Genomic DNA, 25,986 nt, shown 5'->3' on the forward strand with positions numbered 1-25,986 from the left:
AACCATACCTGTTACCATGAGGCTGTCCTCCCATACTACCCACTTGTGGCAGCAAAATGACTTGAGACAGCTCTGCCTTATAGCTAAACAGAAGGAAATAAATATGGCTTGCTTCCCTCTATTTTCCCCTTCCCTCTGCCGCCCCACCAGCCACAGCCGGGACAGTCACCTGGAGCGTCCTTCTAGAGCTCGTTGTATTTCTTCCCACAACGAGCCTTACTCCTAGTATATTATAATTTACACAGTACAAGTAATTGTAACCCTGTGGGTTTGGCCCTCTATTAGAATTTGAGGGAAAGGTATTTTGTCCCTTTGGGGAAGCCATAGGACAGGACTGAGGAAAAGGACAGTCCTGAGGGAAAAGCAGTTCGGGGGGGGGAGATTTCTGAGGGAAAAATGGGAGACAGAAGCCATCTGGGTCCAAGGGCAGAGAAAAGAGTGACCTGAGAAGGGACCTCAAGAGAACTGCAACCTTCAGAAATCTGCAGCATCACCACGGGCAGCCAAGGCACTGCATGGCAGAGTGTGAGAGTTTGAGAAGGTTCCAGAGAGAAAAACAGTAAAAGACTCTAATCATTTTTTTAGTTCCAACTCCCCATTGTGTTGTAAGTTTGAGTTTGTATATGGATGTTCTGTTTTCATTCCCCATCCATCTTTGTTGAATCAAACCCTACTTCTGTTTTCCTTCTGTTTGGGTGTAGGTGATTAGAGGGCCTAGGAGTTGTGTTTGAGTTTTTCTTCTTCTTTATTTGTATACTGGCTATCCCTCTTGTTTGAAAGTGGAGATCAGAGGGCTGGAGGCACCTCTACTTTCTTTTTTCTTGTTACCCCTCCATTAACAAGGTCCCATAATTTCTTGGTGGGAGAAACTGGGATTACATAATCATTTATCAGAAAATATAGTAAACAATGCCTGCTGTCAAGAATAATTGCTGGAATTTCTGCACTGAAGTATTGACAGACACTTGGTGATTTACATATACTATCTGTTTTACCTGTATACCTTGTTAGTATTTCTTTAATATTCGGTTCTTGAGGGGTGGGGGGTGAGGAATGATTACAAAGCTGTATATACTTCCTTGATTTGGAAGACATTGAAAATCCTCAGCATGAACAGAAATAACTGCACACAAAAATGACAGCATTCACAGTAAATAGATAACAATTATAACTGTATTTTCCCAACTAAGTCACAGTGTGATGGAATTATGGAGGTAGATAATCTGTGGTGTTATGTAGTTATTAATCTGTGTTTAACATCAGCCTGTCATATTGCAATATAAATTTGACCTACTGCTTGTATGACCTTGGTTTATAACAGAATCTGTATCTGAATGCTTGGCAATGAAAACCAGCTACCTGATAGGAATCTAGGAATCCTGAATCTAGGAATTAGGTGATTGAAGTTATGCATATCTTGGCCAGTAAGTTCCAGGTAAAAAATATGTTACAGATCAAAGGCCAGTTGCCATACATTTCATGACTTATGAAGTACTGTGCAATAAGAATATATATTTTTTGTAATATTGTGGGATATCTCAGCAATAAAGTCAAACATCCTTTATCTGGGAGTCTCTGTTTGTATACCTTTTGCAGTTTAATTTTTCATAAGGAATCCAGTGCTCTGTCAGACAGTCTATATCCCCTAGATTGTACTCTGTCTTTGTGGTCTCTCTGCAGTCTCCTTCTCATGATTTAAAATTATCAGGTGAATCAACAGGTGGCCAGTGACCTTAAAAAACAGTCAGCTGATCCATGTGCTACACTTTGGAAGTGCCTTCCTAAGTAAATGGGAAGACTGGATAAGGGTTACAAAATGAGGAATTCCTGTGTGAAAAATATCTTGAGCCAGTAGGAATTCCAGTCTTGACTGCTATACTTAAACCTGCAGCCCAGGCAGGAAATCTATATCATACTGCCTTATATTCTGAAGTCCTTTCTAACGTAGCTACCTATGAAGGAATAATATCTTTCCTAGGAAGTATATAGCAGAGGGCTTCAGTATACAAACCTATAAGCAAGGAGATATCTGGGGCAAACTTTTTTTAACAGAAAGGTCTATATGCCGTCATCAGGAAGGTCTGTTTACTGTCCATTGTACTTTTCTTGCACATGATGACACAGCAGATGGAGCTCTCATCATGTGTTCAATGTTGTGGTTTGAAGAACTCAGATCACTGAACTCCATGAGTTTTTGAATAACCTATGAAACACTACATAAAAAACCCTCTATGTTATGATGCTTCATTTATCAACTAATTAATAATACTACATAGGTTTTACTGCTGCTATCCCTGGAAAAAAGCAAACAATGGGCAATATAGTCCAACAAGAGACTCACCCTCCTTCTTCAGAGTACTTGTGTCCAAATGCAAGGATGTCAGATGCTCGGCCACTTCCATCACAGACTACAACTGGAACTGGGGGAGTATCACGTAGGTATTCTAGGACAATAGAAATTACATTGGGTCCTCCTTCCACAATGAGAGCCACTACTGGAACCCCTTGCCCAATCCCTGTATTGAAATAAACAGAAACAAAACAAAAACAAAGCCAGCAAATCAAACAACAAAAAGAAGGAAACAAATTGAAATTATTAAGCCAAAGCAGCAGTCTTAACACCTGTGCAGTACTCAAAAGATATTATCTGCAGATGAAATAACAATGCATTAATTCATGAGGCTTCAAGAAAGGTTGCATATGTATGGTAGATAGTTTGGTAGCTAGCTATTGAATAAAAAGTGATTGCAATTTTCATATTGGCTACCCCTTTTAAATAAGGAGAGGCAAATGATATCTGAAGAGAAATATTGAAGGGCAGCCGTATGATAATGTCACAGCATAAAAAGCTGATCCTTCTCTCTTATGGTTACCATTGTCCTTCAGTCGTATAATTCAGCACCGAGTTAATACACAGCCTCCATGTGCACATGGAACTACCATGCATACAATAGCTCCTCCATTTATTCCAATGGTTGTTAACAGCTCTAAGCAGGCATAGAAACGAATGTGTGTATTTTTTTCTCCCGTTGAAGGCAATGGAAAATCCTGCTTATACATGCATTCCACTGGAGCACCTATGGAGTTATAGTTTAAGGATGTCATCTCTTAACTGTCTGCCATAACGGTTATCCCCATTAACACAATTATTCAGCACATGAAAATCTGACTTAAACAATTATGTATAAAAACATGTAGGGACACTTACATACTCTTTGCATTGAAAGGGCTGGAGTCCAAAATTACATACAAAGAGAAAAGAGTGAAAAAACTCACCACTAACTTCCAAGCCACTGCATATGTGGATGGGTGCCATGGATGAATTCCAGAGTTCATGAGTATTATTCTGGCATTGCCCAAAATCTCACTAATGGAGTCTTTAGGGTAACACTGTTGCTACCACATGCCATAAATGAAAACACCAGAGAAGTTACTGGGTTGAGCTAGTGTTTATTGAAATTTCAAAGCTTAATGGATAAAAAAATTAACTTCAAATCTAATTTTATTATTAGTCCAGGCCCAGAACAACTTTCAGTAGGTTCACCAGTATTTGGGCAGACCAGCCCCTGCTTAAAGCTTAGCTGGGTACAATTTGTATGCCTTGTTTTCCATTAGCAGTGCATCAAACCTGTGTTGAGAGATGTTGTTCATCAACACGATTCCCCTACACTGGTTAGTGTGCCAAACACTTGGACTGTTTAGCCTGCAGTGTCTGGATTGGTCATCTCTCTCCATCCACAGATGCCTCAGGGACCTTGCCAATCTAAATTAATTGATAAAATATCTGACCTGCACTAATTTTGCCTACCTTAGCTAAGGCCTCACATGCATAACTAGGCCTGTTTAGCTAACTTACAACTCTCATCCCAAAGATCAGTATGAAGTAGGTGAAAAAGGAGAACCTCTCCAGGTCAATTTGAAAGAAGTGTCCATAACGCCTTCTCAGCTTGAGGTGACTGATTAATCTCACACAGATCAGGAGGGTCAATCTGATCTGACTGTTGTGAGCAGTGAGATAAGCTTCTGTCACTCTGAATCCAATTGGTCCAGGATAGCCCAACAACAACAGCAAGCTGTCTTATAATATGGGCTTCTTTGGCCCCGGTCACACGGGAGGCTTTGATCTGCAAGAGGGACGGATCGGGGGCACATCAAGCAGGCGCGATCACACCGCAACATCTGGGAAGTGGCATGCACCCGTCCCCAATCTGTCTCTTCTGGCAGAAGATGCAGATCAAAAAAACCCACAAATTACGAAACACTAGTACTTACCGAAAAATCCGCTGCAGGGGCGGACGTGTGATCGATGGCGTGCCCGTCTCTCCCGCAGTATGCGAGCTCCTGCCGAACTGCGCATGCACATGCATGCATACCGGGCTCGCCTTGCTCTGCGGTCTGTGGCTTCCCCTCAGCATCTGATTGTGCTGGGGAGGAACTGCGCGGCGGCTGGGGGGGATCTGTCTGATCCCGCCGCCGCGCTTCTCTTTTGGTGCGGCTCAAAAAGGCTGCACTTTGGCTGTGCTTATTCCCCCCAGTGTGACCGGGGCCTTTATATTCCAAATAAGGCAGTAGCAGGAAACAACAGATGCCATTCAACTGAGATCCTATCTTTCTTATGATACCTATATCAACGTGTGCCCATCATCTCAGTTTAACTGGCAAGGCCATTTAGGAATCAAAATGGGTATCACAAAAAATATTGTACTGTAACAGGTGAATCCCCCTGTAAGGGAGGCATTCCTTTTAACACAGGCACTTGGAAAAGAAAGATCTATTTGCTTGTTCCAAAGCAATGCATTCATCTAAACCACTAAATCACAGGGCTATATTGAGATGGCTACTCTGTTCAATATCCAGTCTCTATAGGTTACAGCACTCTTACTGAAGTCAGAAGTTTATTTATTTCCAGGTGTCAGGTGAAAACCTTGTGTCCCAGCCAAACACCACTCATGTTTATCTTTTAAGATTTTTATTTAAAATCACTCTGTGAGGCAAAGCACCCTGATTTCCCCTCAAGGGTTAACACGAATATTAGCAGGCCTGCTCCAGCTTGCAGGTGTCTGTAATTGGGCCTCCCTGCCTGCACTACCCTTATCTTTTTCAAGGCTGGATTCAAGAATATGGAAATTGGCTAACTGTGAGAACTTGTGCTCAGTCCTGTAGCTAAATGGGAGGGGGGAAGCAGGAAGGGATGTCATCATCTTCTGGATGGTTCCATCAAGTGAGCTCCCTGATTGGGGTTGGGGAAATGACTTGGTGCCAGATGTCAAAGACTATAATTAAATCATAGGCAAGAGAAAAGCCATGCTAACTTTGAAATTTGACGGGACAGTGGCTCTGACTATGTTATGCTTCATTGTGATGGACTGCTGCATAGAGAACACTTAAGCCTCTAGCTTGGACTCTTATATTCTAAGAAGGTGTGCCAATGCCAGGTATGGAATTATTAGGCAAAAATTTAGCCTTTGTTGTTTTCTTGCTATTAGATTGCAGAGACTGTGTTACCTAGTTATATTTTTGTTAAGTAATAAACCTTTATGGATTTTACAAAGGTCTGGTTTCTTGTGTGCAGGTAACCACAAAGACTCACAGGTCTGAGCACTGCTTACTTGCCTAAGGGGTAATGGCTTGACACACTCTAATCATTCCTGAAATGAGTAAATATGAAAGAATCACCATGATATAAAATATACTTGCATGTGTAAATGATATCAGAAACAGTTATACATCATTACTTATCCATTATCCTATCTAAAGACTGAAATATGAAACACGATTTCTGAGATTCTCACCAAAGTACTTTCAGAAAGATTAGATAGTTTCATGCAACCCACATCTGGGAGATTCAGGGATGTTTTGGGTGTGGCTTGCTTATATAGGCTCAATTATGTGAAACCTACATGACCATAACAAAACCTTCCAATTTGTCACTTCTGATGGTATGAAGTGAATAGCTTCTCTGAGCTTAGAAGAAATTTCCCATAGGGAAATATGTATCAAAACTGAACTATTAGATCAACTTGTTCAGAGATTTTTCTGGGCATCAGTCCATGTATTCAAAGTATCCCTTTCAAGGATAGGACATAAAGTACGTAGCTGAGAAAAATAAAAGTTGCACGTTTTGCAAATTTGAAAACTAAAGCAAATTGTCAGACATGCTGTTTGTTCAACCACTATCTCTAACAGTCAAGAGTTCATGGCAGTACTGTAAAATCAAAGAGAACGTATTTAAAGTGAATGGCCAATGTTAATCGCCATGAAAAGATACGATAAAACACAATATACTTTCAACACTATGATAGTCAAAAACATTTTCCCCTCACATCTAGTAAACATAAATACATGTGTTCTTGGCCTTACTAATATTAAAATACCCTGTTTATTTTCATTGGGGAACTTCTGTGAAGGCAAAACCAGATAGTATGAAAAACAGAAGGCTGCCACAATAATGGCAGTCCTATCGAAGAGTCTCCTCTTGTCTAATGGGTAACAAATCTTGTCATATGACTTGATATTCAGAATGTCCCTCTTCCTCCTCTACATTTTTGCATGCTACTGGCAGAGGGTCCTGAACTGACTGGCCCAAATCTTGGAAGTGAAGCAGGGTCATAAGAATATAAGAAGAGCCTTGCTAGATTGGACCAGTGGTCCATCTATGTTAGCATCCTGGCTAACCAGTTCCTCTGGAGGTTCTACACAGAGCATAGAGGCTGAGGCCTTCCCCTAATGTTGCCTGATATTCAGAGGTTTACTGCCTCTGAATGTGGAGGCTCCCCTTTAGTCACCATGGCTAGTAGCCACTGATAAACCTATCCTCCATTAATCTGTTTTAGCCCCTTTTGTTGCAGAATTATGGCCTGTATTGTGCCTTAGTCCTCTGTTAAACCTATGTTACTTTAATTTCTATAGTAATTACATTGAGTCAGTTCTGGTCAGTTCTAGTTTGGCCTGCATCACATTCATGGTAGTACTACATGATAAGTACATCAGTAGGTACATTAGCTGATATAGGTCCAACAGTTCCGTGTGAGACCTTGGTGGCTATTCTAGAATGTTTTGAGTTTTATACAAGTGCACTATTTTAAGTATTGGTTTTGCGCTGAAATATTCTATGTTGAATATTGAAATTCTACAAAGTGCTTTCTGTCTTAATAGTGTATAATGGAATAAATTGAGCTTTGTTTAAGAACCATTGTCTCGCTCTAGACTAGATTCAGTCCTTTGCCAGTCTCCACCCAACGGATGTATGAACTCAGGGGAACTGGGGAGTCCCAGGAATCCCTGGCCCCCAGAATCCCTCAACACCTTTTAAGTCTGTCTATGCCTGTGACCATAAATACAGGTGAGCTTTGGTTAGTACTTGGATAGAAGACCACCAAGGATGTCCAGGGTTGCTATGCAGATGAAGACAAGGGCAAACTATCTCTGAACATCTCTTGCCTTACAAACTCTACCGGGTTACCATAAATTGGTTGCAGCTCTAGCAGGAAAATGTAGAACATCATGACACTGGGCAAATATTACTGGGCATAACACTGGGCAAATATTACTACATCTAAGAAAGTGAGAAATATGATTATAATTTCCATGGCAGACCAGTAGTGTATATTTGCCTTCAACAGAACATTGACAGTTTGTATAAAAGAAGCAGATTAGATATTTAGGGGTACAATCTCTGGTTGGAACAATAAACAGCAATTTATCTGCATCAGCTAGAGTTGGACAGACTGAGAGACAGATGATGATGCCTGTTCATGTCCTTTTGAAATATATTAGCAAAGCAAGAGCTTCTTAATATGACAGACTAGATGAACAGAAATATATTCCAGTTATATAAAAGCATTACATAACATGGCTTCTCTTTCTTTTATTCATATATTCTATCATTTTCAAAGTACCCCTTGGAGACAGAAACATTTAATGCCATTCCATCAGGTAGTGAAGTCCTCCCTTCCCCAAAAGGAAATAGTATCAAGCAAAGCCCCTTCTGACCTTTGGTTTCACTTATTCGACCTGCCTGTTAATCTCATCAGAAACTGACTTTGCATGCATTGTATTAGGAGCTTTAGACTTTGCGCAATAATGTGAACATAAGGCTCCCCATACTCCAACCAAATGTCATTTGCAATTAAGTCCTGTAGTGAGCCTGCCTGCTTCTCGATATGCTTCACCTCTCAGGTATTCAGTGTGCACCTTTGCAGTATAAACTAATTCCAATGTTGACAGCAGCATTTGCTGGGACTTTGCCCCAATGGGTGCCTGGCAGTTTGGCTCCCTGGGTAATACCCAGAGTGACAGACTGGGCATAAAAGCATGCATATCTTAACAGGAGCTATTTATATTTCTGTAGTGAAATCTCCTCCTCTACAGTGCTATTACATAACTGCATGAAGTGTCAAGAAGATACTGGCAAAGAAAAAGGAGAAGCACAAGCATGTAGACATACAGCTTCAGGTAGCACCTCTATCATAGAACCTATAGGTCTGTTTCCAATATGAATCAGAATGCTTAAGGGAAAGAATTTCTACCCTCTGAATCCCTTGTATTTGCATGCAGCAGCAAATTCTGATGAACCATTGCCCTGTTAGTAAGACATGGAAAAGCCCTGTGGCTAAGAATGTTTGAAAATGTCCTTAACATGAGCAAGTCCTGAAAGTCTCACATGAAAAACTCTGTAATGATGTAGAGAAATTCAGCACATCCATACTTGTGTAACTAACTAGACTACTGCTGACATACCATTAGACCAATAATAAGCCTGCTGTTGCTTTAGAGAGGTTGAAATTCTGGGATGCTTCATGGAATGGCATGAAATGATTCAGAAACCTTCTCTAGGGCTCTAGGCATGCTTTTAATGGCTGGTCATTTGCTAGTTAGAGCCTGAAGAGGACTTAGATGGCTTTGTGCTAAAAGGAATGGGGCAAAATATTATGGAATAAACAGACTTCGTCTGAATGGTCTTAAAACTGCAATGTTTAATGTCCTTGTGGGCAGATCCTAACTGCCATATACACTCTAGGATTCCCTTCAAGGACCTAACACAATGATATCAAAGTTTATTCTTTGTCAAAATTAATTTGACTATGCCCCATAGAAAACATTGATCAAAGCCCAGTCTGTGTATTCATCTGTCAAAAGACGAGCCTATCCATCTTTTCAGTTGTCTCTGGATTCCAATTCAGCTCTTTTGTTGATATTTAGTTCCCAGCCACAACCAAGGAAGCACCGAAGGTATAAAAATGCATTAATTACGGAATAGAATGTGAAAGGAAGATCAGGACGTTAAGTAAATGAGCATTCCAATGCATTTGATGATGGTGTAATGGTCAGAGAAGATGCCAGTGATGACAGTTGAACGTCCCTTTGCCTTCCCAGCCCCCTTCATATATTCTCAGGCATAGGATGACAAAGGGAAGTCCACGGGTCACATGAACAGGGACTGCAGACACTTTATAGTGTCAGAATTCGTACTCAACTTGAATTTCCCCTACTTTCTTCTCCACTCCATTTTAGTGCACATGCTGGAAAAATAAACTTGGCTTCATATAACTACTTTGAACTACAAAATATACTAACTACAAAGTATACTAAAATAATATTGAAGGCATTATTATTATTTAAAGGACTGCTACCATTTCAATCAAATTCCCCTGCCTTTGGTAAACTAAAACCCTTATTTATATAAATATACTTATAGTACAATCCTAAGTAGAGCTACACCTTCAAAGTCCATTGAATTCAACAGGTTTGAAGGATGTGACTGTGTTTAGAATTGCACTACTATCACTTACTTTAAGGACATAAAGGTCAATTAAAAAAAACAACAAATTTGGATTATATTTTAGTCTTTAGTTAACCAGACAGCACCTCGGCCATTCTTGTAGTCTGCTTGCCTCAGTATAGGAGTTTGGAGTTTACCACTTGGATAACTTGATTTGAGAGGTAAATTGAACTGTTATTTTCCAAAAAAGTAAACAGACCTTTCAGAAGGTAAAAACAGCTGAAGGAGGAAAAAATGCCACAAGCAAAACCCACTGGAACAACATAGGCTTTAATTTGCTACTGTTGCTTAGCTGGACCTGATCCTTGAGCCAATCCTTTCTTTAAAAGCAAGAAGTGAAATAAATTGGGCCACTAACTGCATAATTTCATGATTTACTAACAAGCCCTTCAGAAACACTTCCTGTTGATATTTTATAATCAGGGCTGTGTCTGACAAAAATAGCTACACTAAAACAACCTAACCTTTCCACAAATACAAACATTTTATGTGGCCTGAATAAATTATGCAGATAAAGCAAATTGTACATATTTTCTTGGTTTGCATAACTTATTCTATTTCTGCAATGGTCTCGAAAGAAAACCTTTACAAGGCACATATGTCCCATGTTCTGATTCCTGGAAATCCTACTCAGTTTGCACTTTAGATATTTCACCAGCTTTCCCCACAACAAACTTCAGAGCTTTAAGATCCAGAAGATTAAAATATGAAAATTGACATTTTAAGATAGTTGAGTTCTGTGCCCAGTACTGTATTTCTGTGATGTGGAGTATGGAATCATGAAACTTGCAATACCCTACCCTATTACAAACACCATATGCCATTATTTCTAAAATTATCTGCCAATTATGAAATGGCAGCATGCAACTGTATTAGAAATGACCAATACTTCACAAAGCTTAGTTTGTGAAAACATGCAACATGAAAACATTCAGTTTTGAAAAGAGGGTTTATGGAGTAGGGGATACCTTGACAGGTTGATGAACTGCTTTTCTTGGATGTTTTTTTTCAAGAAAAAAAACTAAATGGACATCAGTCATGGATGCTTTAGTTATGAAATAGACTATATGCTCAGAAAATTAAACTAACCCTTTGAATTCCATGACTTTGGAGGTTTGGTGTCAGATCTTGTACAAGCCAATTAGGAATGTACTGGGAGTTTGATAGGAACCAATTTCAGACAAGTGTATTTTGATTTTTTTGTACAATATTCTAACTGTCACAAATACATTTTCAAGATTATTTTGTTCCCTTAGTTTTTTGTACTCCACAAACATTTTCAAGAAGTAGTTTTATTTCTAAGAGCTCATTTTGTTCTCTTTTATTTTCTCAGCAGGTATACTGTATCCCATCAGCTGTTCTAAAAAGAAACATAATAGCTACCTTTGCTGAGAACAAAGACCAGCATTCACACAGGAAAACTACATTTCTGTTGGATAGCTTTTGATATATAATCATTGGAGAAAATCCTAGAGGTTAAGAGTGACAATTTTCAGTGGCATCCTAACCAGAGTTACACCCTTCTTTCTCCACTGGAATCAATGGAGTTAGAAAAGTGTAAATCTGCTTAGAATGACCTTGTTTTCGCTCCTTGTGATACTGAGTACCACACACCTCAATTTCTAAATCCACTATTGCCTCATAAATGCTTACTCTTCCTACACATCAGGAAATCAGTGAAGTTCCTTGAACTGACCCTGCATAGCAAACCCTTGTCTACTGATTTACTTATACCCATTGTGGTCCCTAGTAGCAATAACTACGGAGCATGCATGGAATATGTTCCACCTCTGTCTCTTTCTATAGATTGACATGGGAACCTGAAAATATACACAGTACAGACTGGATATTCAAAAATCATGGCACATCATGGCAGTATAGTTGAATTGATTTGCAAAATCTACACCTCCAAGTAGCTGAACTATGTCACCCCATTTCACATAAAACAAATAAGTCAGACAATAACTTCCTGCTTCTAATTTTAGAATCAGAGTTGATAGCAAAATCCAATTAGATTGAATTTTGCAACTAATTCAGATTTGTTCCCCTCCTTTGGACTTCTCATAAGATCAAATGCCAACTCATGGGATTTTACTTTTACAGTAAACAATAAGGTGCACAGACACAGAATTAATTCCCATGTGTACTTACTGTGAAAAGTACAGAGACTGACGCATCGTTGAGTGATTTTCAGCTCATACTTTACTAAGTGATTTCAGAAGATAGAAGATACAGGGCAAGTCCACGGGCTGCTTAAATGTACAACAACAACTCCACCAACACACCCTTACACTTGTGATTGGCTATTTACATTATCCTACATCCTTTAGAGTCCTGGTCAGCCGATAGGCTGTTACTAGGATCCTAGGTGCCCATTGTTTCTGAGATCGAAGGTCTGGTTACTCAGCTGACTGCGAGTGCAGAGCGACCATGTGTGCGGTCTAAGTTCGTACTTAGTGGAGATCTGTCCCAGAGCGGTAGCCATGACTCTTGGTCGAAGCGCGGAGTGTTGTTCTGGGGAGCATTACGTGGTGTGGTGCTGCTCGTAAGCAGTGCAGGCTGCGGCAGCGTCCAATGGATCGGTGCTCGATGCTTGTCGGGATGCTGTAAAAGGTTCTGTTCCACCTCCATGAAATCCGTTTCTGGGTAGGAAGGTAATAAGGGGGATAGTGTTGAAGCCGCAGGCCGGTGTAATAAATTGTTTCCCGCTTCAGCAATTTCTGTAGCAAGAGATTTATGGTTCCTAGACTGACATTGTGCAAATGAGGTGACTTTATGGGACCTCAAGTCTAATTCCTCCTCATACATTCCTCCTCCTAGATATTCGAGTGGCCTGGAGAAATCGCACGCTGATGCTGCACTCGTTCTGGGAGATTTTACTTCCTTGGATGATTCATTGTAAAATGGAGTAGGGCAGTGGCTGGACTTACTTTCCTGATCTCGCTCCAAAATCCAAGTTGTGGGAACTGGCTCATCGTGGGTAGTGCACTTTATTATATGCTTGCTAGGTGGTACTGATGGCATCCTTGAGGAATGGGGTGGAAGAGAATCATTCACTTGTGCCTTTTGTAGGATGAAAGCTGATGAAGATTCCTTTAAGCTTCGAAGTTGGATGCACATCCAGTCCATTCTTGCTATAATGGCTAGTTGTTCGGTCACTGGAAGACCAGGGAAGGAGTTAATTAGATCTTCTTCCAATGAGTTATTTAGGTAGCAGTTTCCTGCTTCACCTTCTTTAGCATCTTGGAAATCTTTGTTTGGAGTGGTTGTTGCTTCTTCAACAGGAAACGGAGTTGGCCTGGTTCTCGATGTTAAGTCCTCCATACCACATCCACTAGTATCTGTTGGGGTTCTAAATTTCTGCAGTGTCGGAAATAGAGCGAACACGCAGGTGTTTCTAAAAACTCTTGCTGGGAAGATCCCTTTGCTACCCAAAAAGGATCTACCTCTTCACAACCATTTTAGCTAACAGAATTCAAACAATAATACGATCCTATATCAAATCTGATCAAACAGGGTTTATTAGGGGTCATAATATCTCACATAATGCAAGGTGCACTCTCAATGTGATTAATGTTGCTTCTGCAATGAAAACTGAAACCGTAGCCTTAAGTCTGGATATGGAGAAGGCTTTCAACTCTGTGGAAAAGAATTATTTTATCTCTTTATTCCAATACATGGGTTTTGGTGAGCATTTTTTAGTAGCCTTGAAGATGCTATATGGTAACAACATAGCTCAAATTAAAGTGAACAATATCAGATCCCAATCTTTTAAAATAATCAGGGGGACCCAACAAGGGTGCCCCCTCTCCCCTCTTTTATTTGCCATAAAAATTGCACCCTTAGTGGAAGAAATTAGGAACAATACTGATATTAAAGGAGTTACAATTGGTTATCATGAACATAAAATTTTGATTTTTGCTGATGATATTTTACTCATTCTTACCTCCCCAGCACTTTCTCTACAAGCAGTACTCAAGACATTACATGACTTTAGTTTAATATCTGGATTAAAGATAAATACTCTTAAATCTGAAATCTACACAGTAAAATTGTCTGTTACCCTGGAATCTGAACTTTAAAAAAGTGTATTCCCTTGGGTCAATTATAGCTTTAGGTATCTCAGGATCCATATCCCTAGAGATTTCAAACTTTTGATTAAATATAACTTTGATAAGCTCTTCAAAGACATCACGTCATTACTGGAAAAGTGGGGGAAACTAGTATTTCCATGGTATGAGCGGATATCTATAGTAAAAAGTTTTATTTTACCAAAGTTTTTATTTTTGTTTAGGACAATTCCGATAGAGATTCCTGAGAAGAAGCTTAAAGTTTGGCAAAGTTCACTAAATAAATTTATTTGGATGAAAAAGACCCACGGGTTTCTCATCTGACTTTAAGCAAACCAGGGAAAAGGTGTGGCTTCCAATCTTCTGATCTGAAGATGTACTATGTTGCCTCAAATTTAGAACAGTCCAGTTGTTACATACTACCCCAAATGAAAAATGGATTTCTATAGAGGAGGTTTTCGCTGACCCCTTGACACTGAAAAGAACTATCTGGGCAACACATAAATTAGATCTCATTCAATCCTGGTGAATCCCTTCCTCTATACAGAATAGCAGTATTATTTCTAAAAATATGGTAGAGGACAAATTAGGCCATCAAATTAACTGGTTTCAGTACTCTCAGATCCAAAATTTAATAATGCAGTTTAAAAAAGATGGTCATCTTCTTCGGCCGTTAACAGGGTTTGAAGAAATTCTCAGAAACACAGAGGAAGAAACCAAAGGTCTACTGTCTAAAATTTATAATCACCTTTAAGATACAATAATCAACAACCCCCCTTATACTAAGGTTTGGGAGAAAGAATTAAAACAGACTTTAACTCCTGATGAATGGCAGAAAATATGGAACTCCCCTTCTAACAAATCATCTATAGTTCATTTAAAGCTTCAATTTTATAAGACAATCTCTAATTGGTATCTGTGCCCAACCAAACTTAATAAAATTAGATCCTCTTATAGCCCACTTTGATGGAAATAGTGTAATCAATGAGGCTCCCTATACATAATGGTTGAGGGCATCTTGTTTCACTGTATCTGAAGAAGTGTGCATGCAGGGGACGACGAAAGGGTTTGGGGGCTGCCAGGAAAAGGAAAGAGGAAATAATGGGGGAGGGGATACAGGGGAAATGAGATGTCCCCTGCAAGTTCTTGAAGTCCCCTATTTTTAGTTCAGCTATTTTTTATTCCTTTTTGCTGAAATTTTGTCAGAAAATGCTCTAATAGTTAATTGTGGAGTTGATTCTGCAGCTTACTGATGTCGTAAGCCTGTGTTTGGGTTGTACCGCTGCATATGGCAGGTGTGGAAATCAGCAGGTTGAAGAATAGGCAGCTTTGGGGTCTGGCTGGAAGGATAAGATGCCTAATCCCTGAACAGTCCTATCACTTTTTTGACCCCAAACAAGTCATTCTACCCATTTGTCATTCCATCCAGGTCCTTGTTGCTAAATACAGTGCATTTCATTATTTTTACATATCCCACGCCCCTGATACTTTCCACTTTATTACAGAGCCCAACTAAGTCCTAGAGAACCAGCTCCATCATGCTTTTCCACAGGCACTTAATATGATCTGCGAATTACAGTTTGCAAAGAAACTCTCATGCCTGCCTTTAAGTTCATGTTGATGTAGAATAGTGTTTTGCATAGATAGATTCATGCAGTTGGTTTCCCTGAATACTTATTTGCTGGTTTGATAGTTCAAGGATCAAGCCATACTTTGACAGAAATGAAGATCTAGGTGTAAAAAATCAAGAAAACTTCTATACAAAATCAACTATTTTTGATTAAGTAAACAGCTTTTTAAATTACGTAAATAGCTTGCTGACAGTGTTCAGCCAGTTCAAGCAAGACCAACATTTTTTCAGTTTACTTGTATTTACAGTTTACTTTTTACTGCGAATTATCAGTAAGCACAATCTGAATTCAAGGCTTGCAAACCAAATTGCCTTATTGATTTAATACTGAAGCAATACAAATGATTAAAAATGCATTTTCAGCTTATATCAGAAACAGATGCCAAAAGTCAGCCAGGATGAATAATTTGTATTTCAGAGTAGTAATTCAAAATGAAGTCATAATATATAAGAATGTATAGATATTTTCTAACCCAGTGGTCAGAAAAAAGGGAATATTTCTAACAAGAACAGTACAGAGTAAGGCTTGTTACCAGACGTTTGATACAAAATTTGTTCCTATGAATAAATATATCCTCATATGTCCAGAATAACAAAAATCTTTGCTCGATGGACCAACATGAATATGTAGGATGATACTATAAAATGACTCATTATGCTTTCCATATATTTCTTTTTCTTAGGAATACATTTTTCAAACACCCAGTTCTAATCTTAAACTTGCTCCTGATATTTATTTGAGAAGCCAATGCTGTGAACCTCAATAAGAAGAACTGAGGCATGAGTATTGTGACTATGAGTTGCACTGGGCATACTCAGCTGTACCAAGAATGCATAAGCAGATTCAATATTGTGCCATATGCATGTTTGATCTTGCTGAGATTATAACAAAATTTTACTGGCTTGATTCAATGCACCTCTAATTATCAAGCATCAGAATGCTGGGAAAGTTATAAATCAGAAGAGACTAATGCATATTTAGAAAAATCTACTATATTTTATCCCTCTTCCCCCAAGGAACTCTCCTTCATTTTGTCTTCACTGAAACTATGTGGTCAGGATAAAAGAAGGTAATTGGTTCCAAGGTCATTCAGTAAGTCTTATGGCAGGGTGGGTACTTCAGCTTGTCACCTTAGTCCAGTACTCTAAGCATTACATTATATTGGCTCTTACAAGACTATGCGTATTTGTAGACATTCATATGAATAAAGTGAATTTTTTATTTTGTCGAATTACTACTTTTTGGAATAATATTGTCTGGAGCCAAAGTAGCCCACAGACTGTGTCTAATTTGCCAAGCCTCTTCAGTCATTCACCCAACTGGTTCCAACTGTATGTTGTATGACACCCACAGGCCAAATATTCTGGGAAAGCCTTAAAGGGGTGCATTTGTGCTCTTAATGGTGTTCTTACAGGAACACCATTAAGAGCACATATATAACTAGTGCTCTGCCAGCTGCACTGGCTTCCAGTTGAATCCTGGGTCAGCTTCAAGGTTCTGATTTTAACCTTCAAAGCCCTTTGCAGTCCGGGACCAACATACCTTCAGGACCATCTCTCCTGCTATGTTCCTCATAGAGCATTACACTTGGTAGATCAAGATCTGCTGGTGATCCCTGGCCCCAAATATGTCCGCTTAGCCTTCTGGCGCCGGCCTGGTGGAACACTCTTCCTACTGAGATCCAGGCTCTGAGGGACTTAATGCAGTTCTGCAAGGCCTGAAAAATGGAGATGTTCCACCAGGTTGTGGCGGAGATCTATTTATATTGGCCTCCCCTGCAAATTGTCATCTGCATAGTCTTTTTTTCCACCTATTCCCCCTAGTATCAGTTGTCATCCACCTGCAAACATATGGGGAATCTATGCAGGAGTAGATGGAGGTGGAGATGAATTGGCTGAATGGTGCCATCAATTGCTATTCTTGATATCAATTGTTCTATTGTGATTTGAGTTTTTAAAATTATGATTTGGGTTTTAATAATTGTTATATTGAAATATTGAGTTATGTTTTTGTTATCTGCCCTGAGCCTGCTTGTGGGGAGGGCAGGCTACATGTTAAGAACAAGGTTTGTAGTGATATGTTACCAACTCTTGGTTTGGAGTGTCTGAAGTTCATGACAGAGAAGAAAATAAGTGATAATGACTTCCTCTCTGACTTGAAAATAGGGAATATAGGCATATAGGATTGGACCCAAAGTACTTTTCTAGTCATGGAATGACTGAAGTGCAGGAGGCACAAATGTTCTTCCTCTTGCACATCATCCTGTATATGTGGAAGTGCAGTAGTTACTATAGAATCTATTTCCCTTAGTAGCGCACTTCCTGGAAGAGATGGCTTACTAGGTCCCTCTAAAGACAGCAGCAAGGTTTTAGCATCACAGGGCCCCAGAAGCTGTGATCAGATGTGCAGTTTGATCCAGTGTGACTCCCCTCTAATTGATCCAGTTTTTTGGGGGGGGTTTGTAACAGAGCTCTCTTCAAACCACCTTTACCCCATCCTTGAGTGATTAGATGCAGCAGCCAGGGAGTGGGGCCATCGGCCATTTTTTTTAGTTTGTACTTTGAGCATGTGCACAAGTGCTGATAAGTCTGCTGGGGCCATTGGCCATTTTTTAAAAAGTTTGTCCTTTGAACAATGAGCATGTGCACAACCAGAGATGAGCCTGCTGGGATATATAGTTCACAGTCATCCTCCCTCTCTAAACTTTTCAATTAACCCCTTCCCCAAAGCACAGAAAAAAACTGAAGTACAGAGGCATCTTTCTTTGAAAGTGTTTATAAAGAAAACAGTTTTGAGAAGCCCCTGTGGGAGAGGGGGGGGAGAGAGAGAAAGGGAGAGAGAGAGGTGTGAATATGCAATTATGCACACATCACTAACTAGTAAAAAATGGTGTCTGGAAAACAAGAGACCAGTCAGACATACCTGATGGCTTGGGTGTGTAAAAGAGCGATCAGACAATAGGAAATCCAGTTTGAAACCAGCTCAGCCCAAAAGGACAGGAATTTCACAGGTATCAAAGAAACATGCAGTAAAAAAAAAAGGGAAAAAAAGGGGGGGACACGAGAGGACACAGATGACTGGGGCACAACAGACAGATGTTGCTGTCTGATCGTGCATTTTAAATCCCGGTAACTCTGCTTAGGATCCAACTGGCACGTCTGATCACACCCAGAGTTTCTTTTACTCACTCCATTGTCAAGAAATGAGCCAGAAGTATACTCCAATGGAAGCCATCCTGAGCAGTGATAACCTTTTAAATCTATTAACTTCAATGGACTTAGAAGGGTGTAACTCTGCTTAGGATCTCATTGTTGACCTCTTGCAAATTCCTGGAGATCATTGGACTGAAAAGCAGGGTAGATATAATCAAAATAAGCAACTAAATAAAATACCATAGTACTGCAAGATCTTTTGAGCAAGCATTTGTAGAACTGCGCTAACAGCTATTTTCCTTCTGCTTACAGTTCTATGTAGCCAACCCATTTTAGTTACATGTTTGCAAAAACTTATTGTCTGAATATATTCCCAGCCCAAGAATGAAGGCCTCTGTTTAAAACTTTATGTATGAAAGTTCTGTATTAGAAGGGACAAGTGGAGACCCGCAAGAAACTTGCGGGATGGTTGTCTCATTCGTCACACCTTTGCTTCCTCTCCTCACCCCCTACCTCTCTCACACTATTTCTCCCCCCGCCCCCCTGTTCTTACTCTCTATTTCTCCTCCATGCATGTTATTTCCTTTCTCTTTCTGATCTGTCATCTTTCTCTTTGTTTTTCTGCCTCCCCACTTTATCACTATTTCTCTCTCTTTCTGCCCCCACCCCATCATTCTTTCTTTCTGCCCCCATCACTCTCCCAGCCTCCTGCCTGCTTCCTCCCCCACTCCGCAGAGCAGCAGTAGCAGTGATGCAGTGCTCCTAGCCACCCACCTGCTTCCTCTCCCACCACAGCAGCAGTGGCAGTGGTCTGGGAATCACAACGAATCTCCCAGCCACAGAGATAAATTCACCTTAGGGCTGCCAGCTCCAGGTTGGGAAATCCCTGGAGATTTGGGGGTGGAGCCTTGGGACAGGGTATGATGCCATAGATTCAACCCTCCAAAACATCCATTTTATCCAGGTGAACCAATCTCTATTGCCTGGACAACAGTTGTAATTCTGGGTGATCTCCAGTCCTCACCTGGAGGCTGGCAATGGTGGTTTTCATGGAGGAAATGGCTGGAGGGTGGAGTCTATGACATTACACCAGACCAAAGTTCCTCCCCTCCTCAAATTCCACCCTCTCCAGGCTCCACCCCTCAAATGTTCAGGAATTCCCCAATCTGGAGTTGGCAACCCTATTTCTTTCCCACCCAACAGCCAACCTACCTTTATCTGTCTCTCTGTCTTCTGCTTTCCATCTCTGCCCCCCAGCCTCTACCTAGGAAAATTATAGTCTTTCTCCACAGTGGGGACCAAAGCAGCGTTCATTATTCCCTCCTCCTTTTTATCTGCACAACAACCCTGTGAGGTTGGTTAGGCTGAAATATGTGACTGGTCCAAAATCACGCAATCAGCTTCCACTGCAAGATGGAGATCTGAACCTGGGTCTTGCAGACCCTACTTTGAAGCTCTAACTGCTGCTAGGTGAGTCATGCAAATCAGGGGGGACCTGGCAACCCTTGCCAACCTCCAAATGGGACCTGGAGACCCCCCAGAATTACAACTGGACTCTAGAAAGCAGAAAATGGCTGCTTTGGAGGGTGGACTCTGTGGCATTATACCCAGCTGAGGCCTCTCCCTTTCCAAACTCAGCCCTCCTTAGAGTCCACCACAAAATCTCTAGAAATCCCCCAGCTTGGCACTGGCAACTCTTGTAAGGCCTGGCCCCAAGGCTCCCTCCTTCCCTCCCTCCCTGAAAGGCCAAAATAAGCCTGGAAAGGGCCCTTCCCCCACCCTTTTACTGACAAAGCCAGTTAGAAGCCCCACACACCCCGAACATTCTAATCTCTCACCGTTGATGCCTGAAGCAGATCCCTGCAGAGGCCATTTCAAAAGGTTTTGGGAGGAATTCAGCCATCCCTGAAGGGCTTTTTTTAGTTTTTGGATTTTTGACCCCCCCCCCAGGTTCCAGCAGCGAGGCCTGAGTGGCCTCGCCAATCTCCTTCCCCCCGGCTCAAGCGGCGAGGCCCAAGCGGCTTCCAGCCGCTGGGCTCCACTGAACTCTTCTCCCCCCCTGCCTCAGGCCCCACCGATCTCCAGCCACTCGGGCCTCCCAATCTCTTTCTCCCCCCCCTCTGGTTTGGGCCCCGTCAATCTCCTTCCCCCACCCCACCCGGCTCCGAGGTCTGAGTGCCTTCCAGCCGCCGGCCCGCCAGTTCCCAGAGCGTTCTCTGCGCATGTGCAGGGAATGCTCTTTTAATTTTTACTTTTTAGGTAATTTAAATATTTGTTCACCTTTTTAGATTTTTGTGCACACGTAGGGACTGCCTCAAGTGTGCAGGAAAATCTTCCTGCCCCCCAGGTGCCCCCAATGTGCGGATTTAGATATCCGCACGCAGGGGGCGCCTTCGCTATTAGTATATAGATGTAACAGAGTGTAATCGAAAGGAAAATTCTAGTTATACAGACAGGAGTAAGGACAGTATTTTGTTCTCACATGGAATTTCTCACAGCTGGTCTGTTGATGACACACACATTTGGCTGCGAAATTGTCTGTGAAATTAGTCATAGCAAGCTGAGCTAAAAATGTACTTGAAGTATATAATATCACAATTTTTCAAGAATAAATGCAATATTAGGAAGGTAAGCTCAGCCAAGCTTCTTCAGAATTGAGAGGAAAATAATATATCAACACAGTCATAGTTTAGGAAATGAAATAATAGCCATTTCCTCCCACCAACTCCCACTGTAATATAAACCAGAATGTAATCTGCAGTACTGTCATGTTCACCCTTGGCAATGGGTCCCAGCTGCATTTTACACAAATGTTCCACTTCGAAGCATACAGCATTTTTGTCTAGTCAAGCAATATCTGCTTACAGTAACATCTGGAGATTAGACATTGTAATGGCACTGATCCCTCCAGTTTAGATCCCATATGTAGAACTATAAATCAGTAAGTGGCAAGTGATGGCACAAATGAACTACAAATGGTGTAATAATTTTGTGTGCTGTGGTGTGTCACGCTGCTAAGCACCTCTTGATGTCTCTGGTGATTTGTAAATGGCATTGGAGCATGAATTAACACTGAAAGCCAACATAGACTATTGCCAATAATGTGATTCTATATATCATAAAAGAGGTACTATGTAGTGCTGTAGCTGCACAAAGCTGAAAGAACTCTACTGGCTGCCTGTCTGTTTCCAGGCACAATCCAGAGGCCTAGTTCTTACATGTATGGTCCTAAATGGCTTGGGGCCGCCTCCTCCTATAGTGTGCATCCCACCAGTTAAATTTGCTCTCTGTGCCTGTCTTCAGGGGTGAGGCAGGAGGTGACCAGAGATCAGTGTTCCCTCCAAGCTGAGTTAGTGTGGGCTAGCTCACAGTTTTTTAGCCTCCGGCTCACACATTTTTGTCTTAGCTGAGGAAGGATGGCTCCGGAGCAAACTAATTTATGCACTAGCCAAATCGCTCACTCACAACTTTAATGCCAGTAGCTCACAAAGCAGAGTTTTTGCTCACAAGACTCCACAGCTTAGAGGGAGCATTGCCAGAGATAGGGTTTTTTCAGTGGTGGTATCTCACCTGTGGAATGCCCAGTCCCTTGAGACTGACCTGGTACCTACTCTACTCTCTTTTAGGTGACAGGCTTTTAATTAAGGAACTGATATTTTAAAATAAGTTTTAAGCTGCGATCATATGCGCAATTAGACATGCCATAGGCGCAAATGCCAGGCGGATTTAAAGGGCACGATCAGACAATAACATCTGGGAAGTGCCCCGCAGCCGTCGGCAACCCGTTCTGCTCCGCCACAGAAGTGGAGTTAAAAGACACCAGGGGAAATCCAGTAGAAAACAGGTTGCGACGGGCCATGGACAGACTTTCCCCTGTCTGATTGCTCCAGTACGCTCTCATGGTGTTGGAATGGTCAGATCAGGCCATCCCGACTCCGTGCCGTTGTCCCCCGCCCTTCTCAGTATGTGCATCATTGCAAACTCCATAAGGAGCCCTCAGTGCGGAGATGTGATTAATCGATTCCTAAGTGCATTGGAAACAAACGGCAAAAAAGAAAACCCAATTCACCCGCGGTTGCATCTGATTACGCAGTGGTGGGCTGTGCACGCAGCTTCCAAGGACTGTGTGATCGCGCAACTGCGGGTCAAATTCCTCCGGAGGAAATAGCCTCTCTTACCCCCTGTTTTTTATGGCGCGTGTGACTGCAAACTAAGAGTCTGTTTCTAGCTCAAGAATTATTTTATGAAACTTGTTTTAAGCTGCTAAATGTTTTATGCTGTTTTAATGCTCAGGCAGGGTTTGTAATGCTGGGTTTTTAATGATTTATTAATTGTTAATGACTTTCATGGTGTTTATGCTTTTCTTTGTAAACTGCCTTGAACAGGGTTTATGAAGAGATGGCGTAGAAAATTTCTAAATAAATAAATATTTAAGGTCTGACTCACATTGTCACATCTGATGTGGTAAAAAGTCACTGAGAGCTAAGCTCTCCCCATATTTTTGTGTGTGGTAAAGTGGTTTTCTAAATGAACCCTTTCTGTCCTGTTTGTGCACAGCAATGACAGCGGCACAACTAAAAGGACAGATAAACAGTTCCAAGTATGCAAGCACCTCTGAAAAGAGTGTAAGGTAAAGTTCACTGAAAGTCAAGCATGATCAAATGATGTAAGACAGGGGAATTAGCATAATACTGAGATATTTGGGGGATTCATAAAAATAATCTACAGAAGATGGGCCAGCTTTTCCTTAAATGTTTTATTTTTCTAAATATGTACCATAGAGTATATCACTTTTACTAAGTAGTCTATACAGATTATATTGTACCCAGCGCAGTCCTTGTTTTCCATTTGGCTTATGATCTACTGCTATTAGTCGACTTTCATTTGGATACAGAAATCCTTGCACAACTGTGTTTGTCTTACATTATTAGTGGAAATAAAACATTAATTTTTGCTGACAGCATCTTCAGTTTACTTGCAGCTTATTATCTGAATGACTGTTGATTTATCTTTTTATTTTTAAAAAATCAGACTGCTTTTTTAAAAATCCTGTCTCCAAGTGCGTGCAGTCAAAATGTTAGGAAGTAATTTGACATAGATGTCTATTTCACTTGTTTCACCTATAATGCAGCATTTTTATTAAGCCCACACAGTTTGCCTGAAAATTAGAGTCTGTCAAATGGTTTTAGGTATTATGCCGTGGTTGCCTGCTGAATCTTAGCATCTTATCTTTGGTGCCAACCTGAGCATGATAGGCTAGCTTCACCTGGACCCTTCAAGGTTGCCCCCCCTATTTTCCACATCATTTATTAGATAATCATAACTTATGCTATCAGCTTTCTTCCTTTTAAGCATACTTGCTTTCTAAGTACTCAATAGGATCCAATGGAGGATATTTTCATCGTGGAGGCCTCTCTTCTGACTTTATCCTGACAAAGTGTTCCCCAGATATTTTTTTTTTGGGGGGGGGACCTCACCAGTAGTGGCTAAGGTGTTTTGCTGCCTTCCCCATGTATGTGCCTCGTCACTTCTGCTACCCCACTCAGGAGCTGGAAGAGATAAACCCTCCTTACCTCTGCATTGTCCCTGCTAGACCACAGGGGCCCAACAAGGTCTACCTCCTCTAGCAAGAGTTCGGCCATAATGTTGGTTGCCCTGGCAAAAGGCAACCAGAAATGGTGGGTGAAAAGTTGTGAGGAAAAAAAGTAATATTGTGTGAATTTTGGAAATGACATGTACAGCTGGCAGTGCTGCTTTTAAAGAATCTTGGGGAAGTCTCTCCACCTCTAAGATAGAGGAGGCAGCTGATAGGTGGGGAGGCAGCTGGCTGCTGATGGTGAATAGGATGGGAGACTATTGCCTTCCAAAATCTGCCACCTGAGTCGGTCACTGAAGGTCACTTTATTATAAAGCTGGCCATGGTAGCCTGTGATGTAGTAGAAGAAGCTGCAGTTGGAGAAGGCGATAACAGAAACTTTCTTCACTGTACTCTGCATTACTTGCCTAAGGAATTACTTGCCTTAATTCTATTTTGCCTGTCTTCCCGATCATCGTAAACCACTCTATTGAATTTATTCCAGGCATTGCATACAAATAGTATCCTGTTTTTCTTCTAGCACCCTGCCGAATCTATTCCTGATCCCACTGGTCTCTGAATTGTTCAGAATTTGGAGTATGGGTTCACCAGATCCATGTGAGTACTGATCATAGTAAAAATCATACTGGAATCTGCTGTTTGTTGATATAGCCCATTGTGCAGACCCATTAATGCAACCTCCACCACATAATGATTTGATTGCATATAATTATGGGCCAATGCAAACACTATATACACAATCAAATTGCTGACTACAGCAATTTCCTGATATCTGCATGCAGTTTTGAGTGCTGGCTATAAAGAACAACGTTTCTAAATTATATACACCTCCCAGCACCTACTTCTGTTTACTGGCATACAATAGTAGTCGAAGGAGACAATACAGACTAAGCCTTTGACATTTTCTCCACATACCACTAACATCTAGAATGTTTTTTTAATTTATCACTGTAAAATTATGCAGTTAAGGAACAGAGTGATCTGCTTACTTGTATTTATCTTCTGAAGTGAAATGTGCTTTTCCAACTGTCTACGAAGTTTCACTTCTGCACCATATTTGCCTGTGGTCCCATTATCAGCCAAAATAAAATGAGAGTGCATGCTGTTAAGTACTGTCAATTTACTCATTGGATTGGACATCGTTTGGTATGGCCGAACTACCTGCATCAGAGATGAAAAAAGAGAATATAACAATAATGAGAAATAGCTTAGAATTTCTTATAGAAATTAGTCTAGCCCAGTGGCTTTCAACCTTTCCAGACCTAGGATCTGACGTCAGACCCACCTTTAGCTTTCATCCAGCCTGATGAAACACTTCAAGCACGTGACAAAACATCCCATCATAATCATACATCACAGCCATGTGACAGAAAGGCAAGGAGCTGGAGTCCTTGCCTCACCATGCTGCGGGTTCTTTCAGTGTGGTGTACCAGCAGCAAATAAAGGCATTTTATAGGGACTCACTGCTCATCAAATGGTACTCTGTGACAAACTAGAGGGTTCTGACCTACTGGTTGAAGCCATGGACTGGATGAGAGCAGGATTCCATAGCACAGCACAGGAGAAAAAAGTAGAATATATGGCTGCAACCATAGGCCATAACCTGAGCATTTTCAAAAATGAGGTAGCTGTGGCAAACACTAGGATCGTATCATTTGAGAAAAGGCATGCTGTTTTGCTATTCAACTGATGGCATTGCACTCCCAATGCAAATCAGAGTCTGAAGTGCTTGGTGTTCCCCACAGTTGCCATGGGG

The 25,986-nt window shown here is 41.0% G+C and overlaps 1 protein-coding gene across 1 annotated transcript in view; it reads right to left on the reverse strand.

Annotated features, from left to right (window-relative positions):
* Positions 1 to 2,337: 2,337 nt before the first annotated feature.
* The window catches only part of LOC107123348 (transient receptor potential cation channel subfamily M member 3-like), a 51,083-nt gene continuing 27,434 nt past the window's right edge, over positions 2,338 to 25,986 (reverse strand). The window contains exons 7-8 of the mRNA XM_015426588.1: positions 25,220 to 25,391; positions 2,338 to 2,516 (exon numbers count right to left, since the gene is read on the reverse strand). Coding sequence (XP_015282074.1) covers positions 2,338 to 2,516; positions 25,220 to 25,391 — 351 coding nt within the window. The remainder of the gene's footprint in view (positions 2,517 to 25,219; positions 25,392 to 25,986) is intronic.

This window comes from Gekko japonicus, unplaced genomic scaffold (genome assembly GCF_001447785.1).
Source record: "Gekko japonicus isolate JY-2015 unplaced genomic scaffold, Gekko_japonicus_V1.1 scaffold1616, whole genome shotgun sequence".
NCBI lineage: Eukaryota > Metazoa > Chordata > Lepidosauria > Squamata > Gekkonidae > Gekko > Gekko japonicus.